Source organism: Dromaius novaehollandiae, chromosome 8, assembly GCF_036370855.1.
Source record: "Dromaius novaehollandiae isolate bDroNov1 chromosome 8, bDroNov1.hap1, whole genome shotgun sequence".
NCBI lineage: Eukaryota > Metazoa > Chordata > Aves > Casuariiformes > Dromaiidae > Dromaius > Dromaius novaehollandiae.
This window is the reverse complement of record NC_088105.1, coordinates 42558589-42582700: the sequence shown is the minus strand read 5'-3', so window position 1 is coordinate 42582700 and position 24112 is coordinate 42558589. Positions and strand designations below refer to the sequence as shown.

At 37.0% G+C, this 24112-nt stretch overlaps 1 protein-coding gene across 1 annotated transcript in view; it reads right to left on the bottom strand.

Annotated features, from left to right (window-relative positions):
- LOC112982259 (serine/threonine-protein kinase TNNI3K) overlaps positions 1-24112 on the bottom strand; it is a 130732-nt gene that overhangs the window by 91816 nt on the left and 14804 nt on the right. Inside the window, exons 4-7 of the mRNA XM_064516367.1 lie at positions 20458-20566; positions 14083-14168; positions 12193-12290; positions 8801-8911 (exon numbers count right to left, since the gene is read on the bottom strand). Coding sequence (XP_064372437.1) covers positions 8801-8911; positions 12193-12290; positions 14083-14168; positions 20458-20566 — 404 coding nt within the window. The remainder of the gene's footprint in view (positions 1-8800; positions 8912-12192; positions 12291-14082; positions 14169-20457; positions 20567-24112) is intronic.

The following is a 24112-nucleotide window of genomic DNA, read 5'->3' as shown; positions in this document are numbered from 1 at the left end:
CTGGGCTGGAAACATTTAATATTTTCAAAATATCAGACTTAATGAGAGATTTATTAAACTTATTTGTAATGTCTCTACCACGGTTTCCAGCTTATATAATAATTTTTAATTAATTTTTCATTCTTTCCATTGAGAGCTCTAAGTTCTGTTAATAGGTAAAACAAGCAAACAGCATAGTTTTAGTAAAGTAAAATATGACATTAAATCATGGAGCAAATGAAATATTTATACACCACACTGACTCAAATGAATCAGAACATCTTATTTACTCTGATGGCCTTCAATATTCTCATTTTATAGAAGTGATTACCTTAGCGGTTTCAGGTGTGGTGATGGAGCAAAAGTCATAGACTAACTCTTCAGGAAAATGGGGAACGAAGCTACTTTTTCCCAGTTCCCTCTATCTTGCTCTTACATATAGTCAGTCCTCTTCTATAGTCACAGATTATACTGAATAGATTGGCGTGTATACCTCTGCTATTTATGTATTTAATGCAATAATTATCTATCTTATTGGAATTAGGGATATGTCAAAAAAATCTATTTTCTCTTTCTTAAATTTATTCCATTTTCACGGTTTTTGAACAAATATTCCATATGTCCATGAATATTACTGAAATTCTGGATAAAATAAACTATTCGATCTAGCAGAGGAGATTCTCAGCTGACTGACGATTTCAATTATATAAGGAAAGAAAAAGCTTCAATTTGAACAATAGTTCTTCAGTCCCCAAACCAGCAGATGAACCAAATGAGGTATAGAGAATCCCACTCCATCCATGGAGAATACTTCTGATAAAGATCTGATCATTACTAAAGAAGGAATAATGGGGCTTTCAAAACTGTTTGCCATAAGATGCCTTTTGAAATCAATGGCCTTGTAGGATGCAGAGTGTCCCCATTTTTCTGTGACTTCAGTAGGAGCTGAAGCCATGCAACAAATAGCAGGGCTTCCTTTGACATTTACAGGACAAGGCCTAGACATTTTTAAAATAACTTTAAACCCCACTGCAGAGTACTTTCTATTTCCCAGTTATTTCTTTCTTCGTTCTAATGTTCTGTTCAGGAGTATGTATTTACTCAGTGTTTTCTACATCCTCTACACATTATACTGTAACATCTTTTTATTTTTCTATGGAAACGCAATGTTATTAAAATATTTATCCCCAATTTTGTGATTCTGCATTACAGAGGAGGGCACTGCAAGATTGGAACCTTAGTCTGGAGGGAAATGCAGACAGAAACATAGGAGGAACACAACAGGAAAATGAAAGGAATGATAGCAGAAAGTTGTCTTTGTTAGAAACAAATGGCTCTGGTTTTAAAATACAGCATTTTCTGCACTAGCAACATAAACCAATCACTGTCAAGGGCCCAAATTCTTAGTCGAGATTCAGTATTGGTTCATATTCTATGTATGTGTCCATTTACATATACTGTAGCAGTATAGAAATTTACTTTTCTTTAGTGAATAAATACTAAAATATGTTTGGTTTAGAAAATATGGGAATTACAATTGTAACAGTTACTTCAGGTTCAGGACTGGAAACCTGACTTTTAACAGAATTAAGCATTAAAACCTGGTTGTTTTGATGTCAATGAGTGGGACAAGGGTGTTCCCCTCTATCTCTCTTATTAACATGAAGGCTTCTTTCAAAACACTCTGGAAGTCTGAATAAATTATTTCCGTTTTCAGACTGTCTCTCTGCTACCAACACAATATAAAGGGGTCTTATTTTTAATCAAAATCTGGTTCTCATTATTTTTATTTAATATGTCTGTTCTCTGGGGATTAGCTGCAACTTTTATATTGCTTTCTGTGTCTTTTTTATTATTCTTTACATATGTCTTTTATTTTTATCTAAATCCCAGGACCTCCTCGCATCTGAGGATTAGAAAGCTCAGTGAGCTCTTGTATCTGCCTGAAAGGCACAGATTCTTCACACAGCTTACATCATACCTATCATCTTTCTCAGCCTTGGAATCAGAGTTGGAGATGTGGAATGCTTGCCCATACAATATCTATAATAAAAGACCAAAACTTACTGTGCTTCCAAAATTAAGCGTACAGGAATTTCCAAACTCCAAGGCAACTAGTAGATTGGTTGCTTCACAATACTGAAACATACTGAGGGATGGTAAAGGATATACATTTTTTAGAAGAAGGAAACAGATACCTTGGATCACTAAATGATGTTTAGAGCTAAACATTTGTAAATAAGCCTTATAAATACCACCTCTTTTAAAAATATAAGAAAATTATCTGCTGAAGTTTGACTAAATTCAGAACTCTATTTGATTTGGCAAGGCTCTGGTGTTCTAGGATAAAAAGAGATGGTTCCAGCCATAAGGAAAAAGAGAGAAAGTTTCACCTGACTCTTTGGTGGTCTTTTGGGCTGTTCGGCCACTGCGTATACCTAGCATCACTAGAAGCCAGTGCACAACACTGTGGAACTCTGGTCTCTGTGCTTCCTTGCATACTGTCTGACATGCCAATCTGTCTGTCTCTCACTATTTCAGGTAACTGTTAGAAAGTACTGTCAGGCAATATTTCCTAACAACTTGGGAGGGATACCGTCATATCAAATATCTTTGGTAGCTATCGCACCACTTTTTATGCAAACAGTTATAAGATTTTATTAAAGATAGAGCAGATGAGAATCTTTTATCTCCTTTTTACTTACTGCACTCAAAAGATTGACAGGTCCAGAAGTGTACATGGTAACAAAACAGATCATTTTGAAAGTGGAACAAATTCAGACTTTGGGATGAAGAAATCTGAAAACAAGGACTGACCTGCACTGGAGATTTTACAGACACATGAGTATTATGAGTATAATACATGAGTATTATAAAATTACAATGTAAAATCTCCCAAAAACTGAAAAAGAAGCAACCCAAGTGCCTTAATAATATGAAAGTAGCTTGGGGCCAGCTTTATCACAAACAATTTTATTTACTGGTCAGTCTCAGTACGATTGGAGGACAGGCAACTTCTCCGTCGATGATAAATAACCTTATGCAGAACAAAAGGTATCTGACGTAAGGCATCTGAACACTTCCGTGGAAGACGTCCTGAGAATTCACATGGTTTATTACAACACAGGAAATTTTCAGTTTTGCCATCAGTACTGGTTAGCTGGATTTCTGTTTAATTTAGCTGGATTCTGTTTAACTGCTCAGTGGATTTAGTGCTTTGTGCTTAGTGTGATAATCACTGTACAAAATTCCACGCACAGATGTCTCACGGAGCTCAGCGTTGCCTGCCAAGCAAAATAAACACTACCAAACAGGTCGTCAACCTTCTAGTACTATCCCTCAACTACAAAGCACTGAAAACTCTTTCAGACGTTTCCAAAGCCAGCATGTGATGTGAAGTCTCCAGAAAGAAAGGCTAGGATACAAACCTAGGGCCAGCCTTGGCTACTTTTAAGTGAACACTGATCTTGAGAAGAGCAATTAACCAGTCAACAGCAGCTCTAGTACAATTTGGCAGAAAATTTGCAGACATCGAAAGCGGCACTCTCCTCGAAGGGCATAAACAGCATAGGTATATTTGAAACGGTTTTAACTTTCTAGGACACTCACTGCTACAGTGCTTCACTGTGAGGTAGGGACTGTGGGTTTGCTTACATTACTTCATTCACTTGGCCCCTTCAGTCCTTCAGGACTTTCAGCCCCTTCACGATTTGCATTTAACTGAACTTCTGTAGCAGATACAATACACCAAGCAACATATGTGGTTCATATTTTAGTCCTGATTCTCTCTCTGTTTTATTTATTACATTTCTTGGCATTGTAAAGAGAATCATAAAGTGGGAATAAATGTAATTTACTTTGAAACATAAGGAATAGCTCACTACTCAGTAAAATCCTTCTGAGCTTCTGTGCATGCATAAACATATGAAGCATGCTCTGTTCCTCTCTCTGTATACATGTTGTTCATTTCTCTCAGCAGTTGATTAGGATGAAAGATTAAATTGGCATTCCACCCAGGAAAAAAATTAAGTCCAGGTAATATAATTTTCTGTGGTAAATAGTAGGTTTGGGTATGAAGTATAGCTGTAAATAATAAACTTTAACCTCTTAGTGCTGTATTGTACTTCTTTACTTAGACTCGTATACCTAGACACATATTTCTCTCGTAATGGTTTATAAATATCTCCCTGATGCAGCAGATTTTGTGACAGCATAAGGCTGTGACTCAGTTAGTGATTTTAAGCCAGAATATTCTGTCAGTGAACATACCAGCTGCGGGTACAGAAAGGATTGCACTGAGAATGTAGAGGGAAATAATGTTTGAAATAAAGCACAGTTTGATGCTAACGGTGGACCAGAACCTGTCACTGTCCAGTGACAAAAATCAGTGGAGATGTGTCAGACATAGCCACTGTACAGAGAAGATATGTTTCTGTAGCTCACAGCATAACTTTTCTCATCTCAATCCACCTCCCATATGAAGAACAGAGCTGGATATCTCATAATCTCATAACATGTTGTTTTGTTTATAATGCTAACTACTGTAAGCAGTAGTTTTATTACACATTTGCCAAATTGTTCTCAATTTTCAGGGTCAAATAAAGAGACTGCAAAATAAACAAATACAATACAGATTGCTCCTTTTAAATACTTGAAATAATATTTACTTAAAGTTGACCTCCTTGCCTTCTGCCCTTGGAAGTGCACTATTTACTTAGTGGTGAATTCTCTACCAGACAATGCTACTAAGACAGATGTACTCCTGTACACAGTAAGTTCATTCTGAAAGGAACTTCCATGGAAGTGAAGGCAGCACAGTCCCCTAAAATGGGTGAATTACATCAACTTGTACATCCCAGAAGGTGGTATGCAATACAGTACCACACAGTTCTTAATCATGAAATGTTGTGTGCACAGTTTATAGTTTCATTTCTTTCAACAAAATTCTCAAAAGTGAACCCTAGTAAGTCCAAAATCTCAATTAAGATAGTGCCTGCTTCAGTCCATAACTCAAACATCGCTAGGTAATAAAGCAACTACAGCCGCTCTTGACAGCTATTAAGTCCAGAGGCTCAGCAGATTAATGATACTCTCCCAGTTTTGCATAGGTATGGCACAAGTAACTTCTTCCACATCACCATTAATAAAAAATACATATGTTAGAGTGCAAAGACTACTTACTGAAGAATTTGCAATGACCACCTTTAATAAGAAATACGAAGCTGATCTAAACACCTTTTCTTGGGCATCATAACACTAAAACTCAGTGATCAGGTACTCGTCAGGGCCGGCAGTGCAAGGACACTGCTTCAGGTAGATATATAAGCAGCTCTATTCACCCAGGTCTTTGAAAAAAGAGCTGTTTACAGGGCTGTTTGACAAAATACGACCCTTAACCTCTACCAAAATCCCATGCAGTCAGGTTGGCCACAAATAGGCACACTAGTATCACACTAGCAGATCTCAGTGCAATACACTACAAATACGACAGATAACAGAATCTAAAAAAGCTCACCTGCCAAGGCACTTATTCTAAATAGCTCTTTTAGGAAATAACAAGCTACCAAACTTATTCCAATAAACAAACTAAATTAGCAAGTATTGGGTATAAGGAGGAAACCTCTACTACAAATCAGAAAATACTATCTCATATAAATACTATTTTTAACAGACCTCTTACTAGTAACACATGCTATACTATTAATTTGTAGCCTTGTAACTCCATTAATGAGTATATCCAATTTTGTTAACAATGTGATGCCTCCTCCAGGTAAAATGTAATTTCGTACAGAAGATCATTACCAAATGATACACAGTCCACACAGAAAATGTTAAATACATATTCCATAAAAGATATAGAGATCATTAAAGAGCTAAGATTCCTGTTAACATCTCCATTATAATTCTTGAACAGAACAATTAGATACAGTGGTTTCATATCTGTTTTTTAGTGCCAAGATACCTAAGGAAGGATTTATTTTGAGTGAATAAGAACAACTGGATGTGCACTTGATTAATGAAGGGAATGATGTGATGCCTTGTGAGCTTAGGGATATAATGCTACAAAGCGAACACCCACCTCCCCTCCCACTCTCAGCTTCACTTGTGCTCAGACACACAGAGGAGCCTAGTCCTTCCACCTGAAAAGCCAAACTTCAATACATAAATTGTCAGCTTGCTCTGTTAATGTGCTTCCTCACTCACAGACTTAAACAGATGCTGCAAATTGATTTGTCCCCTGATCACTGCTGGAGCTGCTGGCTTAAACACTGAAGACTAACAGCTTTTTAACTGAGTTATTTGGTGTGACCACCTGTAAATTGTTTTAACCTTCTTTCAGTTTATCCCATACACAGACTCCGGAGGCAATGCAAAGTTATTGCCAATTGTATCTTTACGCAGCTGGTCTTAACCAAGAAGTGCAAACATCTTTTGAAGTTACTCTCATTTTGAAACTAGTTTGAAGGCTGTAATGTAAAGCTAGGTTCACCAGTATCCTCGGTGCTCCCTGCTGGCTCACCAACCCGGGAAATGTCCACAGCACAGTACAGCCCTTAGGAAGGTGAAACAGCATAATGTACTTCTCCATTGGAAGTGGGAGGAACTTCTACATCGACACCACCTCTCCCCATCATGTGACTTAGCCCACGCTCATTATACTAAGTAGTGCTAAAATTGTTTTCCCACTAAGTCTCTGCCTGTTTCACTCTCATCAGTCCATTAGGCAGCCTTTTGTAGTGAAGCTGCTGTGGAAAACAGCACGTGCTGTTGTAGAAGATTTAATAGGGTACACAGTTCTTACTTGCACTTGCAAATGTGCTGGAGTGCAAGCTGTTCAGACCTGGATTTGAAAAGTGCAGCTTTAATCTCCCTGTGACTACTTCACTGTTGATATCATTATTTGTATCAGTCTGCATAAACTACCAAGAGCCTTGAGGCCTCTGATTTACTGCCTCTCTCTATGTATATGTACAGTTAACACATAAGGTGACATTCTCAAAGGTATTAAGCGCGAAAAGTTGCAAAGGGCACCTGATGCAATTTTCAGAGGTTTCAAAGTAGTTCAAATACGCAATTAATTTCATTAGAAGTTAAAATATTGACTGCAAATTCCAGTAGATCTACCAGCATCTTTGAGAGCCTAAATACATAGAAAGTCTAGTGTATCATTACTAACCCAAAAATCTGATAATTTCCGCAGACTAAACAGAAGCAGTAAGATAAAGACAGAAAAACTAAACAGCCATAAGTGAGGAAATACCATCTTTCCTCAGCTGAACATCAGCAGCTGGCCTCATAGTTTCTCAGCCCAAGTACTTAAATGTTGGCAGATTTCTTTAAGGTACTACAGAAAGTTTCTAATCCATTTCCCCAACAAAACTGATTATTTGAAAATAAACTTCTCTTCTCCTTTTCAATATATAGCTATGTAAAAGTTTCTATATTCATATGCACAGTAAATTGTGTGTGTGTGTGCGCACGCATGCGTGCGTGTGTGCATATGCTGACTGACTGAAAATGTTGCAGATCACATAGCTTTGTTTCCATCAATAAACTCAGTGACCACTGTAACTTGGGAGTTCTTTCTTGCTGTGTATATACAGTTTCCTCTCGTCTGTCCAAAACTGCGCACACATTTTGTTCCAGTCATCCAGCCAAACCCTTGTATTTGAAGTAAATTTATGAGTCTTTGTAAGATGCACAAATAAATTCATGGCTTAAATGCAGTTATTAATATCATCTGTATTTCCTTCTTTGTACTTATTTATTCTTGCATTCCTTGCTGATTATCTCTCCTTAAAGGAATCTAATGTTTCTGTCTCCATAAATTACTTTAGCTCTCTGCATAAGTTGAAGCTTTTACCCAAGCAGAGGACAAAATCTTTGTTTGCTTAATGGGCCCGAAGGAGCTAAAAAGTGAAGTACCTGCACTCATGAGTGTTTACAGTCATAAACTCTTCATTATCAAGGTAATTTTGCACATCCAGTATTAAATACTTCAAGAGATTAAAAAAATAAAAAAATTACACTGAGTGAGCTGTTGCCAGGGTGACAGAAATGAGATGATGTGTGAAATGACTGAACTGAGCTGCTAAATGCTAGAAAAACAGATTCATAACTAACAGCATGTTTAGGGAAGCATTACAGCATTCTATGGAATCTCATCCCTCCCTTCCTCCACTCCCCAGGAGAAAGATTTTTTAGGAAAAAAATGTAGATGGGAATCTCCAATCCATGCAAGATTTATCAGTGCGGATATTTGAGATTCACACTACAAATGACTTACCCTGACAATCGTTTTCTCTGCGCTAATATGAAGTATCACATAGCTCTAAACTGAGAACCTCTGTCCTCTCCCGAAGTAAAACCACAGAGCTGTGAAGCTGAGCCTCTGAGATCCATAAGATGGAATAAAACGTATGGGGTTTCTTTATACTCAGGGAAGAAGAACCACATTTAGAAGCCTCTCAACATATCCAGATTCAGGAAAGACTCCTGACATGTATGGGTGAATATGTTTCATCATGTATCTATTAGTTAACACTTTTGACATTTAGAGGGCAATGTTGTTTATTACCAAGACTTTAAAGATAATTATATAAAGATACGCACAAACAGACCTAGACCCTCTGTACATGTCCATTCATTGTAAAAACATTTGCACAGATATGGTTTTCCCCAAAAGTACAAAAAACAGTAAATAAAGTTTAGCTATGCTAAACCAATGATGAGTTTTGTGTTGATTAGTATCAATCCAAAATAAAATGACATGACAAATATTAGCACTCACGTCATTTTCTATACAGAAAGAGAAGCATACCTCATGGTGACCTGCTATTGTAGCAATGTGAAGGGCTGTCAAAGCTCCATACCCGACTTGCTGAATGTCAGCTCCACCATGCAGCAGTGCTGTTAAGAGTTCTGCATTATCCTAAAAGGCAGGGATATAAACCATGTTATTTTTGGGACACAGCTCTAACAGCTGCAGGGAGGGAGCCCAACAGAGCCACAAAGGTCCAGTCCTCCCCAGCTATTCTACTATTGCTACTCAAGAAAAGGGATTTACATGTTCATGACACCAGGAACACAAGAGTGCAAGGGAAGGAGTGAAGGGGAATCTTGTCTTGGGTACCAGAAGCCTCTCTTTAGCTATACTGAAGCCTGTATCTTTCTAAAATGGTCACTCTTTCTGATTTTATGATATCTTCAAAGATCACTCAGCCTCTGAACCATTATTAAGTGCTCATACGAACTGTTTAAATGTCAAAACAAATATACTGTCAAACACAGAAGAAGGCCCTGGGACTTCCCTGGATAAATACACAAGATGTAAGCTAAATTCTGAACTGTGAGCTTATTTTTCGTATTATTTTACTTCTTTGCTGTCATGGACAGAAGTATTGCTATCACTTCTTTGGGCATAACACCAATATACTAATAAAAATTAATTTGAGAAAATACATTAAGAGTCACAATGCCCAGCCAATACAACTGTCAGTAAACTCTTCTTTACAAACAGTAGTGAAATTAAGCGTGGAGAAGTGAAAACACTTGTCTGGGGGCAGTGGCAGAATTAACAGGAGAAGTCAGGCCATCTTTCTCACCATCATTTGTTCTAACTGCACCAACTGGAGCTCTCACCATTTTCACTTCTTAGGGATCTGCCTTCAATCATCAGGCAGCCCAGAGATGAGCCTTCTCCAATTCATATTCACTGTTTGCTGAGCAGAAATGCACACAACATAAGGGCAAAAGAGATCCTAAAGCTCCAACACTTCTCATAGTTCTCCGCCCTTTGGAAATAGATACTGAAGCAGTGCTGGCCAGAAATGAATCAACGCCAGAGAAGAAGCCGTGAAAGTGTCTGTGAAAGCATGACATTTGTTCATACTGAAATGGTTTTCCTATTTCAAGGAGATATTAGCAATTACAACTTTATATCCCTCTTATTATCAAACAGTTTTAGGCCTTGAAGCATGGTAGTTGGCAGCATAATGGACTGGATATTTTATCCAGCCAGTGAAGACAGTCTGAGTTCAGAGTTTCTTGGAGTGTTCTGTTCCAAACAGTACCTCAGTCTAGTTTTCCTAGTTCTGTTTGACAGTGATTAAACCTCAAAAAATATTTAGATTACAGACCAGAAAAAGTCAATGAGTTTCCCAAAAAGTTGTCTCTTCTCATTATGCATAGCATTTTGTTTCTGAGGTATCTCTATGCTGCTTTAAATTTTATTTAGAGACGAACTATAATACAACAAAAGTTGTCACTGGGTGACTAATGGCAAATCTTAAACCTTAAAATTTCACTGGTAGGAGAAATGTTATATTGCATTATATTTTAGACTCAAAATTCATACTGGTTTGTATAGTTTTGTGCAACCTAATAAGGATATAGGATATTATATGACATGACTTCAGTGATTAAGTACGTTGCTGATTTATTTTTTTGCCTAAGTGTATACAAGAGCTTTTTTGACTTTACAGTGCACAGGGAAAACAGACAAAAGAAGACTTGATAGCAAAAAACTTTATTCCTAATTAATGAAAACATCCTAGAAATCTGTTTATAAAAGTCCTGTTAAACAAAGGCCAGAATTTTCAACAGAATCATTAAATGTGAGCCATTCACTGAAACTGACATTAAACAAATGCAGAAATTTTTTCTAAGCCAGTTGGCCAATTATGCAACATTGCACATGGGGGAAAGTTTCTTTTATGATTGCTGTAAACCATCACTTCATCCCTTGAAGCATAAAATGTGATTATTGTTATTGTATAGCAACTGAAATTATTATCAGTGGTTGTAAAATTAAACTAGCATAAGAATTACAGGAAACAATGCAAGAAATAGAAAGTGCTTCTCTTACCGTAATTAGGAGAGAAAAGGTAGCTTACGTTGAAAGTATAACAAGTTAAGCCAGGGAGTTGCAGAGCATAAGGCATTGCAATCCATGGTGTCATAACTTTTAGGTATCTGGCTCCATGACAGAGACTTCAGCCTGTTTCTTGCTCAGCTCTCTACACACACCTGGGCCAAGTTTAGATATCTAATCATGGGATTCATGACATCCAGCATCCTGAGCAGGGAACTGGCCTAGCTGGTTCATAGCAAACTTTGGAAATAGGAGTATTTCTTTCATCCCTTCAGACAAAATTACAAAAGCTGCTGCTTGCATCCTCTCTCTTCTTTCTTTCCACTTCTACCCTCCTTTACCATAGCTAAAACATTGCTACATCGCCCATCTAGGGTTTGGTGCCTTTCTCAAACAAACAATGCTCACAACTCTCTGTCATATGTCCCAGGGAATACGGTCATTATCCAGCTGATGCTACACTTTCTTTTCACTCACCTTGATCTAATGACCCTCCAGTTCATTTCACTGGGAAAGATGAATACACTCTCACTCCAGGACGGCCACAGCTTGCTGACTGGCAGTATGAATTTGAATTTTCTCCAAGGGAGCCTTTGGTTGTCTTCTCCCTGGACATATCTTCTAACCATATGATTAATACACCAAATAGAAGGCAAACCATCCCCTCTTCTTTTAGAGGAGAATGACTGTGGCTATGACAATTCTTGCTGTATCTGGAATTGGTTATTTGGTTTCAATATCATCTACCATATCAGTATCCTCTCACAACACAGGGTGAGAAATATCACTGTGATCATGACATAGGTGCTAACCTGGCTAACCTTCTAACAGCTCCAACCTTCTATCAGTGCGGAGCCTACAACAGATCACAATGTTAGCTACCCTGAGAGCTTTACAGGATAACTATAGGCCATTATATGCCATTATATCCTTGATACTGGTTGGGTCTTAATAAATAAATACAATAGTGAAGAAAATTAATATTGCAGCTGAATGTAAAACTTGAGGAAGAGAAAAAGGCAAAAAAGAGAGAAATTGTAAAATAGAGTCATTTGAGATTTGAGATTATTTCTATTAATAGCTGCTATAATAAAAAGAATACTCTTCTATCTTGAGTTGCATCACATGATTTAATCAATATCTGTAAAGTCATATCGTATCTTCATGGATGACAATGAAAAAGCACATGCTGATTTCTTGTGCGTGGGCTCTTTATAGTCACTTTCCTATGCACTGTAAATGTTACAGATATCTTCACTAGAAGTAGCAGCTAGAAAGTTCACACAACTAAAACTCTGAGTTCTGATTTCTTTTCATCAGTTTCCTTTATAGTAATTTACCTTATAAGCTGCCAAGTGCAGAGCTGTAAATCCATTCCTTGTTAACCTGGATGGGCGCAGTCCTTTCAGCATAAGTGTTCTAACATGTGATTTGTTACCTTTAGAATAAAAATTGTATATCAAAGTCATTTACAGAAAAGGGCATGCAAATGAAGCAAATGAGAAAAGAGCTTCCCATAAGAGCTAAATGCTTGGAAAGTAACCACAAATATGTGGGCTTCTTGTAGTTAAGATCACATCTCAACACTTTTATCCTCAATTACATGATTCAGAATGCACTGACTTCTTTTCCTTATAACTTCCTGCATTACAGAGATTTAGAATTGCATGGCTAGCATGAAGAAGCCTTTAGGTGAGCTTGAAAGCAAAGACAAATGGGTAACTGATCTGCTGAGCTAAGGCAAGTTATAAGAAACATCCAAACATCCTCAATACAGAACCCTGCATCCTAGATCAGTGAGCATTAGGGACTGTCTCCTCATTCACTGGGAGAGTAGATCTGGCCATGTATTTACTCACTGTTTGTTCACACCTTAATACGAAAGATCTGTTGCAGACAGTTGAACTTCTAAAGAAATTATCTCCTCTTTTAACATCTGGACCGTATTGCAAAGAACTTCCTAAATTAGAGGAAGATGTAACAATCTCTGGTTTCTCACTTATCTAACTCATTTGTCCTTTTGAGAGCTGAAGCACTGCTCTCCCACTCTGCACAACATTATTACAGGAACAGTACTTTCTAGGGATACTAATGAAACTCAGTATGGACAAGTAGCTTTGCTACCCTTCTTATGTGGTGTGCACTGTGATGATCTCGAAAATTTTAACTGCCTTCTGAATACTTAGGACAGTAAATAAGTACAACAGTGGGTCTAATGTCTTCTCTCCCTCCTTGCAGTGTTCACATATAGGACACAATTAATTCACATCATATATTTTCTAAAACTTCCTCTCAGCAATCCCACCAATTGCTCTAATGCTACCAACAACTGATGTCATCTTTGGATATGATCCTGCACTCTCTTAAATTAAAGAGTAAATATCCAACCGATTTTCAACAGTGCAGGATCAGGACATCCCTGATTATAGGATCTGGACTAAGATCCAGCAAGGCATTTATCTATATTATTCTTAAGTATTTTGTAGAACTGAAACCATATGGTAAAACACTCTGCTTCTCTCAGCCAATTTCTGTCGAATATTGTAGACCAAGTGCAAAATGTGTACATGCACTGATGACTCACTATCTGGATGAGACAGCAACAGTGGAGATCAGAGTGAAATATTCTACCATTCACATGTTTTTATGAAAATCCCAGAAATTGTCTTACACTATTATTCTTGGATAGTGTGATTTGCTATCTGCGAAAACGCTATCAGATGGTATTTTTCATTAGTGCATTTGACTTATTCTTCTTTAAAGCACCATGAAATAGAATCTAGATATTTTCATTATTTTAGAAAAATAAATGTTTTGTGTATGGCAAATTTTTTTTAAAACTGGTTCTCTATCTTGGAGTCAATACCACGTACACAATACAGAAATGTAGAGAAGTGCTATACAATGAGTATGATTAACATGTATCAACACATACATATAGCAAGGAATTTTGGATTAGTTGAACACCTGCAATTAAAACATGCTGCATTATCTACCAAAACTTTTCCTGGATGGAAGAATCAGTTATAATGGAGTTCAGTGTAACTGGATTTAACCACGATGGCAACAGAATTTAGAGAAATGCCTACAGATGCTTATCCAACTGTCAACAAGGACAATGCAAAGAAAGAAACAGATTAAAAATATAATGTTCCTGACAGCTTTAGACAGAATAAATCACTAACCATGTAAATAACAGGTTTAGAGAACATCAGATTTCAAATACTTACCCCCACATATGCAACATAAATGAAGAAGAGAGAGCCCATTCTCTGTGCGGTAATTTAAATTGACTTTGCAGAAGGCTTCATCAGAGCTGAAAAAAGAGATTTTACAGATGATTACAGATTTCATTCTTTGGCATATTTTTGCTCATTTGGAAAAATTTTAAAAGAGAAATCTCAGTGTAATTTTTTTGGAGACACAGCACTAAATTTGGCCCCTGTTTCTCCCCTGTAAATCTAGAAATATTTTACTGATATCAATGGATTAATCCAATTTATTTTTCAGTCAATTAAATCAGACCCTAACTCATATTCTTCTCTGAATAATCTGTCTATTCAGTCATAGTATATACATGCCAAAATCAGCTAAATTAGAATAAAAAAGAGAAGAAAGATTCCTTAGAAAAGTAAATAATCTGGACACCAAATGACTTCTTTCTTGATGCAAAAATAATGGGAAAAATTAGAATAATTATGTATTCATTCTAAAATGACCAACATGTTATTTGCACAGAACTAGTGGTGAACAATGACTAAGCTGTCAAAAGAATACCTGGAAAAAGGATAAGCCTTTCAGAAAATAAGTTTATGTTCCCTAAATGAGATCATAGAAACAGTGTGTATGATCATTCCATTAAAGTATGTATATGGAAACGCTAAGGAAGCATATACACTCCTAGTCTTTCTTACCTCTTTAAATCTTACACATGTAGCTCTGACTTTCTCAAGAATTTTATATGGACTTTCCCCTTTCAGCATTGAATATATTATAATTTTATGGTTTTAGTACTGAATGGAGGTCACTGAATCTCAAAATTGCTACTGTGCACAAATTATCAGCACTTAAGATCTGCTTTCATCTCAACTTCACTTCTCCTCTGAATCAGAAACTCTAGGGCAGGAAGAGGGACATTTGTTTTGGAAACTTTTAGTATTTTCAGACACATTCCTTTAAAGCCTCCTGCACTGGGACATTCAAGTCTCCATGTGGACTACTTCTCAGGAGGAAGCCATCAGGAAAGCCAAATAGTGTGCTTGCTTGCGAACGTGGAGATCATCAGATTTCAAACTTGAGAGAAGTCTGCATGACACAACTTTGAGTGCTGTGGTGCCTAGGAGTCCTGGACACTTCACTATTCACCAAGAAAACTGGAAGGAAGGTAACCAAAGAAATAACTTGGCAATGATTCAAGGAAAAATGTTTCTAAAACATTTCAATGAATGCAGTGGCCTTTCCAAACATTACATTTCTGGTTTAGGATTGACAGTTCTAATGGAATACTAAGTCCTAAGAAGATTTGTGAGTATCAGACCTGAGAGGGCAGAAGAAGGAGGGGCTGAATCTAAGCAGAGGAGAAGTACCATAGAGATAGGTATCTTAGAGAATTTCTTTCCTCAAAAGATGCATTAATGACAGTTAGAGCTACTTTTATGCATCAGAAGGAATATGGACCCAATAATGTTCAGGAGACCAGTGTGATTTTATAGCTCTGGTTTTCAGCTTTGGTTTACTGCACTGCAATATGATATATTAAAATAGAACTTTAAAACTATTTATAGATCCTCATTTTGACTTCCCATTACCTTCCAGTGAAATGTTTCTGGTTTTGATATACACAATTAAAATATTACGGTTTTTATCCACATTCTATCAAGGTAAGGCATGTTTGCACATAAAACTCTCTGACAACTAAATGTCACTTAAGCCTTGTGACACCGACAACATGAAGCTCAATCTAATGTTTAATTTTCTTCCACATTTTGGTACGCTGTTATATTTTTATCTAGCTTAACAATTTTATGGTGCTTTCTAGGGCACACAAGTATGAAGTGAATAATTAAAATGAAGTAATTATTATTAATACATTTCTAATAATATCCTCTTTAAATAGGATGAATACCAGTTCTGACTCATTAAAAATGACATTCAGCATTTGTATTTGATGCTCTGTTCTTTTTTAACAGAAAATGAGAGCATACGTAACGTGTTGCAGTCTTTGCAGTTTTAGAATTCATTAAGTTCTGTTCTTCTTTTCCATATAGCACATGTCAAGCTCCAAAACCAAATTCACCAATAAAATAAAGCTAGAAATACTGGCAATGAAGGGAATGGATAATAAACTAAAGATGCCTCCAGAGCTACAAATAAACATGAACAATATCTCTGTATAAGATTGCAGAGAATGTGACTGAACATCTTTATTTCACATGCTAAATGACCATCATATTATGGGAAACCAATAATCTCTCCATAGTTAGAGCTGCACCCATCTCCAGTCATAAAGTCCTATCTAAACATGCACTATAACTTTCCTTGAAAACAGATAGTTACAGACAGTTAAATAATTACCCTGCCTGAACATTTTAGCTTTTGTCGCTAAGTCTCTCTTTTCTTTTAGCACAAATTGATTCGTTACTGCTACTACAAACTTTCTAGGTAACTACACTTTTTTGAAACTTAACTAAATGCAGGAATTAACAATATTTCTTGTGGAGATTGCAGACTTCAGTCTGTCAATTCAAGTTTGCTTTTCTCCATTCAGCATAGCTGTGATCAGACATTCCGATTTAGCAGAACACTTAGATTTGTATATATATAAATCCATCCTAACTGAGTAGCACTATTAAACATATTTAACATGCTTACAATTCCAAACAAGGCTTTAATATTTCTCTCTTCTTTAAAAACATGAATCTATGCAAAATCCCCCATAGCAAGTTGACCACTATTAAGCAAGGTGACACTCAGGCTATCTCTTTCAATAAATATTTTAATAATTTATTTTGTAAATAAAAATTAAAATGCAGACAAAGCCAGAGACCTGGTTTTACTTCCCTTCTCTTGGTTGATAGTAATGAATTATTCCAGTTTCTCATGGGCTATTTTTTTTCTTCTATTTGGTTCCTTCCCTTGTTTATCTCAGCAAAACTGAAAAATTTTTGTCCTAAAAGAAATTCTGCTGGTTCAATATGTGTCATCATCCTAAACCAGGAATAAAATCTGTCTTTTCACATTATTTTTCATGAAATTTGACAATATTAATTTGGAAATGTTGAAACATTTTTTCTTTTTTTCTTTTTTTTAACTAAAAGAAGGTATTTTAACTTCTGGAAGTTGAAAGTACTGTTTCCCGTTTACTGAAGTGGTTTGAGAGCTAGTAAATTGCAAAATGACACATTACCCCACGGAAGCTGCAGTTTGGGCTCTGGGTGTTTTTCTTATATGGAAGGCCAGGCTCCAGAACTGGATCTCCTCAGTGCTGAAGCATCCAGTTATGTGACCACACTTACTTAGAGAATGGGCAGAATGAAGCAAGGCAGTCCTGCAGCACAGGAGAAGTACTCCTCCAGGAATGTCAGTCCACAGAAGAGAATGGGGTTGTGAGTTACAGCCAAATAAAGTTTTGTGCTGGGGTAAGTACATCAATTAAAGATTCATACTGAAAACAAATTTTGTGGTTTGGATCAACTCAAATTGAAATTTAATATTTAGTATTTTAAAAGTAAATATTTTCTCTGTGAAAAGTTTTAGCTTTTCTTTCTCTCAAAAGCTAGCTTTTTCGAACTACCTTTTCTATCAGAAAGGTCATTCTGATGGAAACTCCTGACTGCCTGTAATCAATATTGAGATTTTTATAGTATTCAGTTCATTGCATTAAGAACAGTGGATGATTTGAAAAGGGCATGGGCCTGATAAAAGCAGAGCATTATGTTTAATTATAAATGTAAAAATTGGACTTATTTCTCCAAAGTTGTGTGCGTCAGTGTGATTTATTCTTACATCAGTCTAGATTTTCATATGCATTCCTTAGATGACAGGTATCATATGTTAAGGAAACTTGGTTTTTTACTTCCTAAATGTAAACTGCTCTGGTATGGAACGTTTTTTCCACACATTATAGTCATTTTTACTTTTCTTTGGTGATGACCGTTCATTTATCACTTTCACTTTACTAAGAGGGAAGACGTTTTGCTCAGTAGAATAAAATCTCTCCGTCATATATGTTTTAGCTCCATGCAACTCTACTCCAGCATATTGTGATTAATGATAGTGCTGTAAAACTCATCTATTCTTCAGGTTTTCCTTCGGAGCAATTGCAGGAAACATAAATTCCAAGGTCTGGGAAACAAGTCTTTTTAGTTAACTTGTCTTTTGTTTTAAAATGTGGGTATGTATGGATGCAAACACTGTACATATGGATACATTGTAGTGACTGCATTCTAGTTGCTTTTGTTGAAGGACAAATTCTGAAAGTCTCAAAATTAGAAATTATTATCACATTGTAAAGTCTCCCGCTTCAATTTTATATTACAGTCAAGATTCACATTCCTAGCTTTTAATGTGTGGCCAAGAATCCTTTAGCTGTATGTTTAAATATTCCTCTTCTCTCAGTTTGAAAAATGAAAAAAAAGTTTCAGTTTGGCTTTTTCTTAGTGATATTCAATTATAATCATACTTGAATTCTTATACACTGGAAAAAAAATGTAATGTTTTGGTGTCAAAAGATTGCAAGGAAAGTTTTATATGTCGAAACTTACGGTCCCTATTGAAAATGAAAATTGTGGCTCCTAAGACTACAGTCAAGGCCCAGTTTTACCTAGGTGTCCTCTTAATTCCTTTCTGAAGACATAATTGCATTTCTGGAGAAATCAAATTATGATTCTTTATTTGTAGGATGGTCTTTTTGGTAAAGCATCACACTAACAACTCAGAGATGCAGCAGTAATCTAAGGACAACTTTTATCCAAGATAAGAAATCACAGGTGCCACGCTAGTTATAGGTTCACTTCCCACTATTATAACTGATTTTTTTCTCTACTACAGGACTATTGACCCATTGACCTGTGCATGCATTCCCTAAGTGTAAAACAGGGATTGTGACACTTCTTTCCTTTGCAAGACTTTGCCTCCTTTGTTTTATTGATGTTGCACATCTTTCAGGGCCAGGACTTAACAGCTACCTATTTCGTTTCCAGCCATTCAATTACCATCTTCTCCTTAGCCTACAACAAATGTCCAGTTTCTCAGTCATAACTTCTTTTGATAAATGGATTTGTTTAATAGTGAGAAAAATACATTAATTTTTCTCGTGTTTCAGAGACTAGAAGTCTTCAGAAAATAGCCACTGCTACTGTTGAAAACATTTTTATATAGCCATGATCAATTTTTTACATAGGCAAGATTTGGATTCTAGATTCTCACAACATCTGACTGATTTGATTACTTGGGGATGAAGACAAGTTTCAGAACTGAAATCATTGGCTGATTCCTCAGTTCTGACTAAAACTTAAAAAAATCTTTCCAGTGCAATGTAATCAGTATCATTAACTCACATCTGCTTTGGTGGAGAAAAGCAGTGCTCTTTATCTAAGAAGAAGGGCTTGCCTGATATTTGAAAGGGACACATAAGGTGGTAAGATAGAGAGATAAGCTGAACTGCTAAAGGTCAGCTAACCTTAGAGTTCATTGTTTCTTTTTTCTAATGCCTAATTCAGGAATTAAACCATATACCATATACCTCAATGGTCTTGCTCATCTTAAGATGATGAGCAAACTTGCTCTAGTTTGTTAAGATAATTAACTTTACTTCTAAACAGGGTTAAAATTAGGCAGGTGCTGAAGTACCTTACTGGATCAGAGCCAAAGTGGTCAGCATATTGCAGAATCAAGCGCAATGTGGTTTTTCAGTTAACAGGTTCAAAGAGTGATAATTATGCTACCTGAAAGTGAGCATGATAAAAAATTTATATGACCAATTTGGTCTTTTTGGGCTTGTGATTTATTTCTGATTAGAATCCATTTTTTTTAAGTGCATTTTATGTCTGAAATTATTTACCTGATCATTTGTTTAAATTAACTTATTCACAGTCAATGAGTTGGGTGTTTTCTGTATTTGAGCTTTTCAGATAATGAACATGTAAGTATGCTACTTGGTTCAGTGAACATGGTTTTTAGTATGAGCTGTCCTGCGAAAATGATGGCAATTATGAATTTGAAATTCACTGTCAGAAGATATTCTGCTTGTGTATTTGTTTAAAATTTGTCACTTCAGCAACATCCCTATCTAAAGAAACAGGTTAGCAGAAATGGAAAGTACACAACAAAATCAGATATCTCATTAAAACTAATTCATTTACAAAACTATATACATTTTTTATAAAATGTTGGCACTAGTAATTAGCAGCTACTAATTATGGTAATATGCTGTGTGACTCTGGCCCAGAACTATAAGGACATATTCCCAAAAATAGACATTAAAGAACAGGCATTCCATACGTGCAAAACTCCTTCCACAAGAAAACACCTGAAACCGAAAATACTGTTTAATAGCAAATACTCATTTAAAATACATTCATACATAGGTTTCAAGAATATTTTACCTGAAAACATGCTTCACTTCTGCCAGCTCCTTTTCTTTGATCTGCAGGTCATCTTCTAATCGTTCTAGGATTATAGCATATGATTCACTAACTTTCTTCTTCCATTCATCTAACAAAAAAAAAAAAAAACCCACCGATTGATAATACTCTTCAAAATGTGAAAAACAAGAACTCAAATCAAAATGTGTTAGTAACCAGGAACTAAGGGCTTGATTTTTAAACATTCAATTATATCCTATTTCAATAGAGTATTTTTCTGTTAAGGTATTACTTAAAATTACTTAAGGTTTACTTAAAATGATATTAAAGCTATTACACAGTTCTTGCTGCAACGAGTATAGATACACATATACTGATCTCACAGACAGATAACACATACAAAACTTTATCAGAAATATTTCAATTTTTATAACAAAAAGCTTAAACTGTAAGTTGTCTTTGTTAGTTCTTATTTCCTAAATCCTATCAGCATAGACACATAGCATAGAAAAGATCTAGTTTTAAGGATTTTCTAATGAAATGTGAGTTAAATCAACTTGATAAAATAAGTTAATACGATGTAATGTGATAGTACCATGAAATTTAATTCATTAGTGTTTTGTCTTCTTTCACAGACTCTGCATTTGATCTGGGTTAAGCCATTCTTCATGTAAACCAAGAACAATAAAATACCTTATCCTTGAACTATAGAGCAAATTAGCAATGAGTTATTTGCTAAGACATCATTTGCTGCTTGCTGATGGATGTATGGTATATTGTATTTAAAAAAGCAACATTAATTACCCGTGCAAGTTTGGGTTGGTCTGGATTTATAATTTCCCATTTGTTCAATGTATCTTCTTTGTTTCAGCAAAGTTCTTGCAGTAATATGATTCCCTGCTCAAGAGCAGTGACAGTCCTACCGAAAAATACTTTGATAGTCTCTGGCTAAAAATAAACCCTGTGCCAAATGGAATGTCATGCAACAATGACACAGAGCAAAACAGTGTGTGCTGTCAAGCATAAAATAATAAAGGTACCTAATCAGTTTGCTTAAAAATCTACTGTCAAAATAAATTGCAAATATTCCAACAGAAATACTTTTTTTCATCTGTTGAATACCTAAAACTGGTGAGAAGCAGGGGATTTGGCAGCTTGCTACCAATCTTCTAGAGAAAAATTAATTTATAAAGCTGAGACACAAGAATATTGTCAGGATCCCCAAAGAGTGGTGAGGATCCCTAGTTTAAAGAAGCCAGTGATGACCTCAACGCATAACATTAAGATGTATTTTAACATACGGGATGACTTTGGAGCACCTGGGTTATTTTAATTGTGAAGTGTAAGCTGTGTCACGTCAGAAAATACTGGCTTCTTACGTTTTGGTGGTATTTGTACATGTTGTTATGCCAATGAAGTCTCACTGAGTTAGACTAGAAAATGAGTTTGCTGCCAGGAATTCAGTACGTTTAGTTTGTATTCTTCTGACCTTATATACAGAACCATCACAGAAGACATTCATCCCCTCAAACCAGCAGGCAGCAGCAGCAGCTCCACTGGCTAAAATTTCCAAGAGATTGCTACTGAAGGAAGGAACCTGGAGAACACTGGGCATCTCCTTCAGAGTTAAGAAGAATGAATGGGACTCCTGAGTTTGTTTTGCTGCTTTTCCTGCCCTAGACAGAATTTCTGCAGAAAGGAACAAGTTCAAGCTGCTTTGTTCATATTTATATTCCAAGGAGATCATGCACAAGACAGCTGTGCGTCAGCCATCTGTATGGATGCATTAATAAACATCGTGCTCAATTTAATTCATCCTGTCTCTTAGCATTTTAGCTTGGACCCCATGACAGTAAAGTTGTAAAAAGCCCAAGATCCATCTAGGTTGGACAGAGCAAGCTGTCATCTGTTTGTACCCATATATGCGATCAATACAGACTCTGTGCGTGGACGCATTCCTCTAAGAACCTCTGTTTAAGAGCCCTGAGAAAAGACTGGTTCTCTCTAGAGCACTATAAAAAACAGAGACCAAGAGATTAATAGAAAAATAATGTAACTTTTCACTTGCATAAACTGTATTTCCTTTGTAATCTCATTAGCACTGATCTGCACCTTTGTTTTCTACGTCTTTCATATCTGTCTCCCCTTGTGTTCTATCATATGGACTCATTTTACACTTATTTTCCCAATCACTATGGTATTCATGCTGGTTTCTGTATGTGTGTATGCTTTTTCTCCTTTTACTGCTTTTTTAATTGCTTGATATACATATACCTGCATGTGTATTTATTTATTTATTTATAAAGTGTGTTGATTGACCTTGGCAGCTGTATTACGTTCTTCATTTTCTCAGATAAGGAATTCTTCTCAGATAAGGATTTCAGGCAAGAAGATACGTACATAAAATATACGTATATAAAATCTTCAACATGCTGCATCCCAATGTAAACAAACTAGCACTCCTGTGATAGTTTCTGACACAGCATGAGTGCACTGATTCACACATAAAACCAAGGATGTATTTCAAGAAGACTTTGAACTGCTTTGACAATATACCCTGTGATATGCAACCAAATATTTGCAAAAAGGCATCAGCCTCTTAACTGATACTCCACATCCAGTTGCCAAGCAACTAGTAGAGCTATAAATATAGGACTATAATGAGTGTCTATTCTCCCATTACTTTTATTAGCTTAACGTTGCTTGTTTTTCTCAAATTTCTAAAATGCTGGTAGGGGTGTGCAGCCAAAGGCAGGTGTTTTGGCCACCTCTCCTACCTGCTAGAGAGCACCACAGTAAAAGGCCTGCCAGGACATATCCTCCTCAGTGCACATCTCCCCAGCAGTCTGAGCTGAGTCAGGAAGTGGGTGAATAATGAATGCATTTCTTCTTTTTATATTAATGTTAACTTTCTGAACATTTCGTTTTTTGCTTCACTCATGCAGGAGGGTGTTAATCTTACTCGGATTTTTACCTTGGATTATCGGATAAGGTAGAGCTGCCTCTTCCTCCATAAGCATGCTTTCAGGAGCCGCGCTGAGGGGAAAGGCCTGCCGCTGGAAGCTGCTGGAAGCTGCTAGAAGTCTCCAGCTCTCTGACCTGCCCTGCGTCTCTGCAGCCCTCCCCACCGCCATGCCAACGCAGCGCTCCTGCAACGCAAAACCCCATGTTATTCACTCGGCTTCTGCTCTGGCTGTTGCCAAACTCGGTGCTGTTCCTTCTCAGCCAGCCAAGGCACCGCTCCATCCCCATTCCCGCCAGGCACGCGTGCAGCACCGCACTGTGCCCTCCTGCCTTCCCCTGGCTCCAGGTGCTGGGGGAAGCTGCACTGGCGCCTGTCCCCTGGAGAGACCCCGTGCTCACGGGCTGTGCTCCCACTCGCCAGCCTTCAGCCCCCTCCCTCGCCACGGCGCAGGCCTCCGCGCCGCCTCCCGCACCCAGCACAGCGTGCAGCCAGTGCCGGGCCCTCACCTGCTCTTGGCACACACTGGCTGCAAAAGCCACCCTCGAAGGAGCTCCGGTCTGCTTACGGGAGCTGCCAACAGGCCCCTACCGCCCGGAGACCTTGGGGAAAGCCCGTCCTGTCTGGAGGCCGCGGAAGGAAGGTCGCTGCCTGAAGGGAGCACTCGAAGCCAGGAAATTCAGACTGTATTTTCACTCTGCCGCTGTTGTGCCA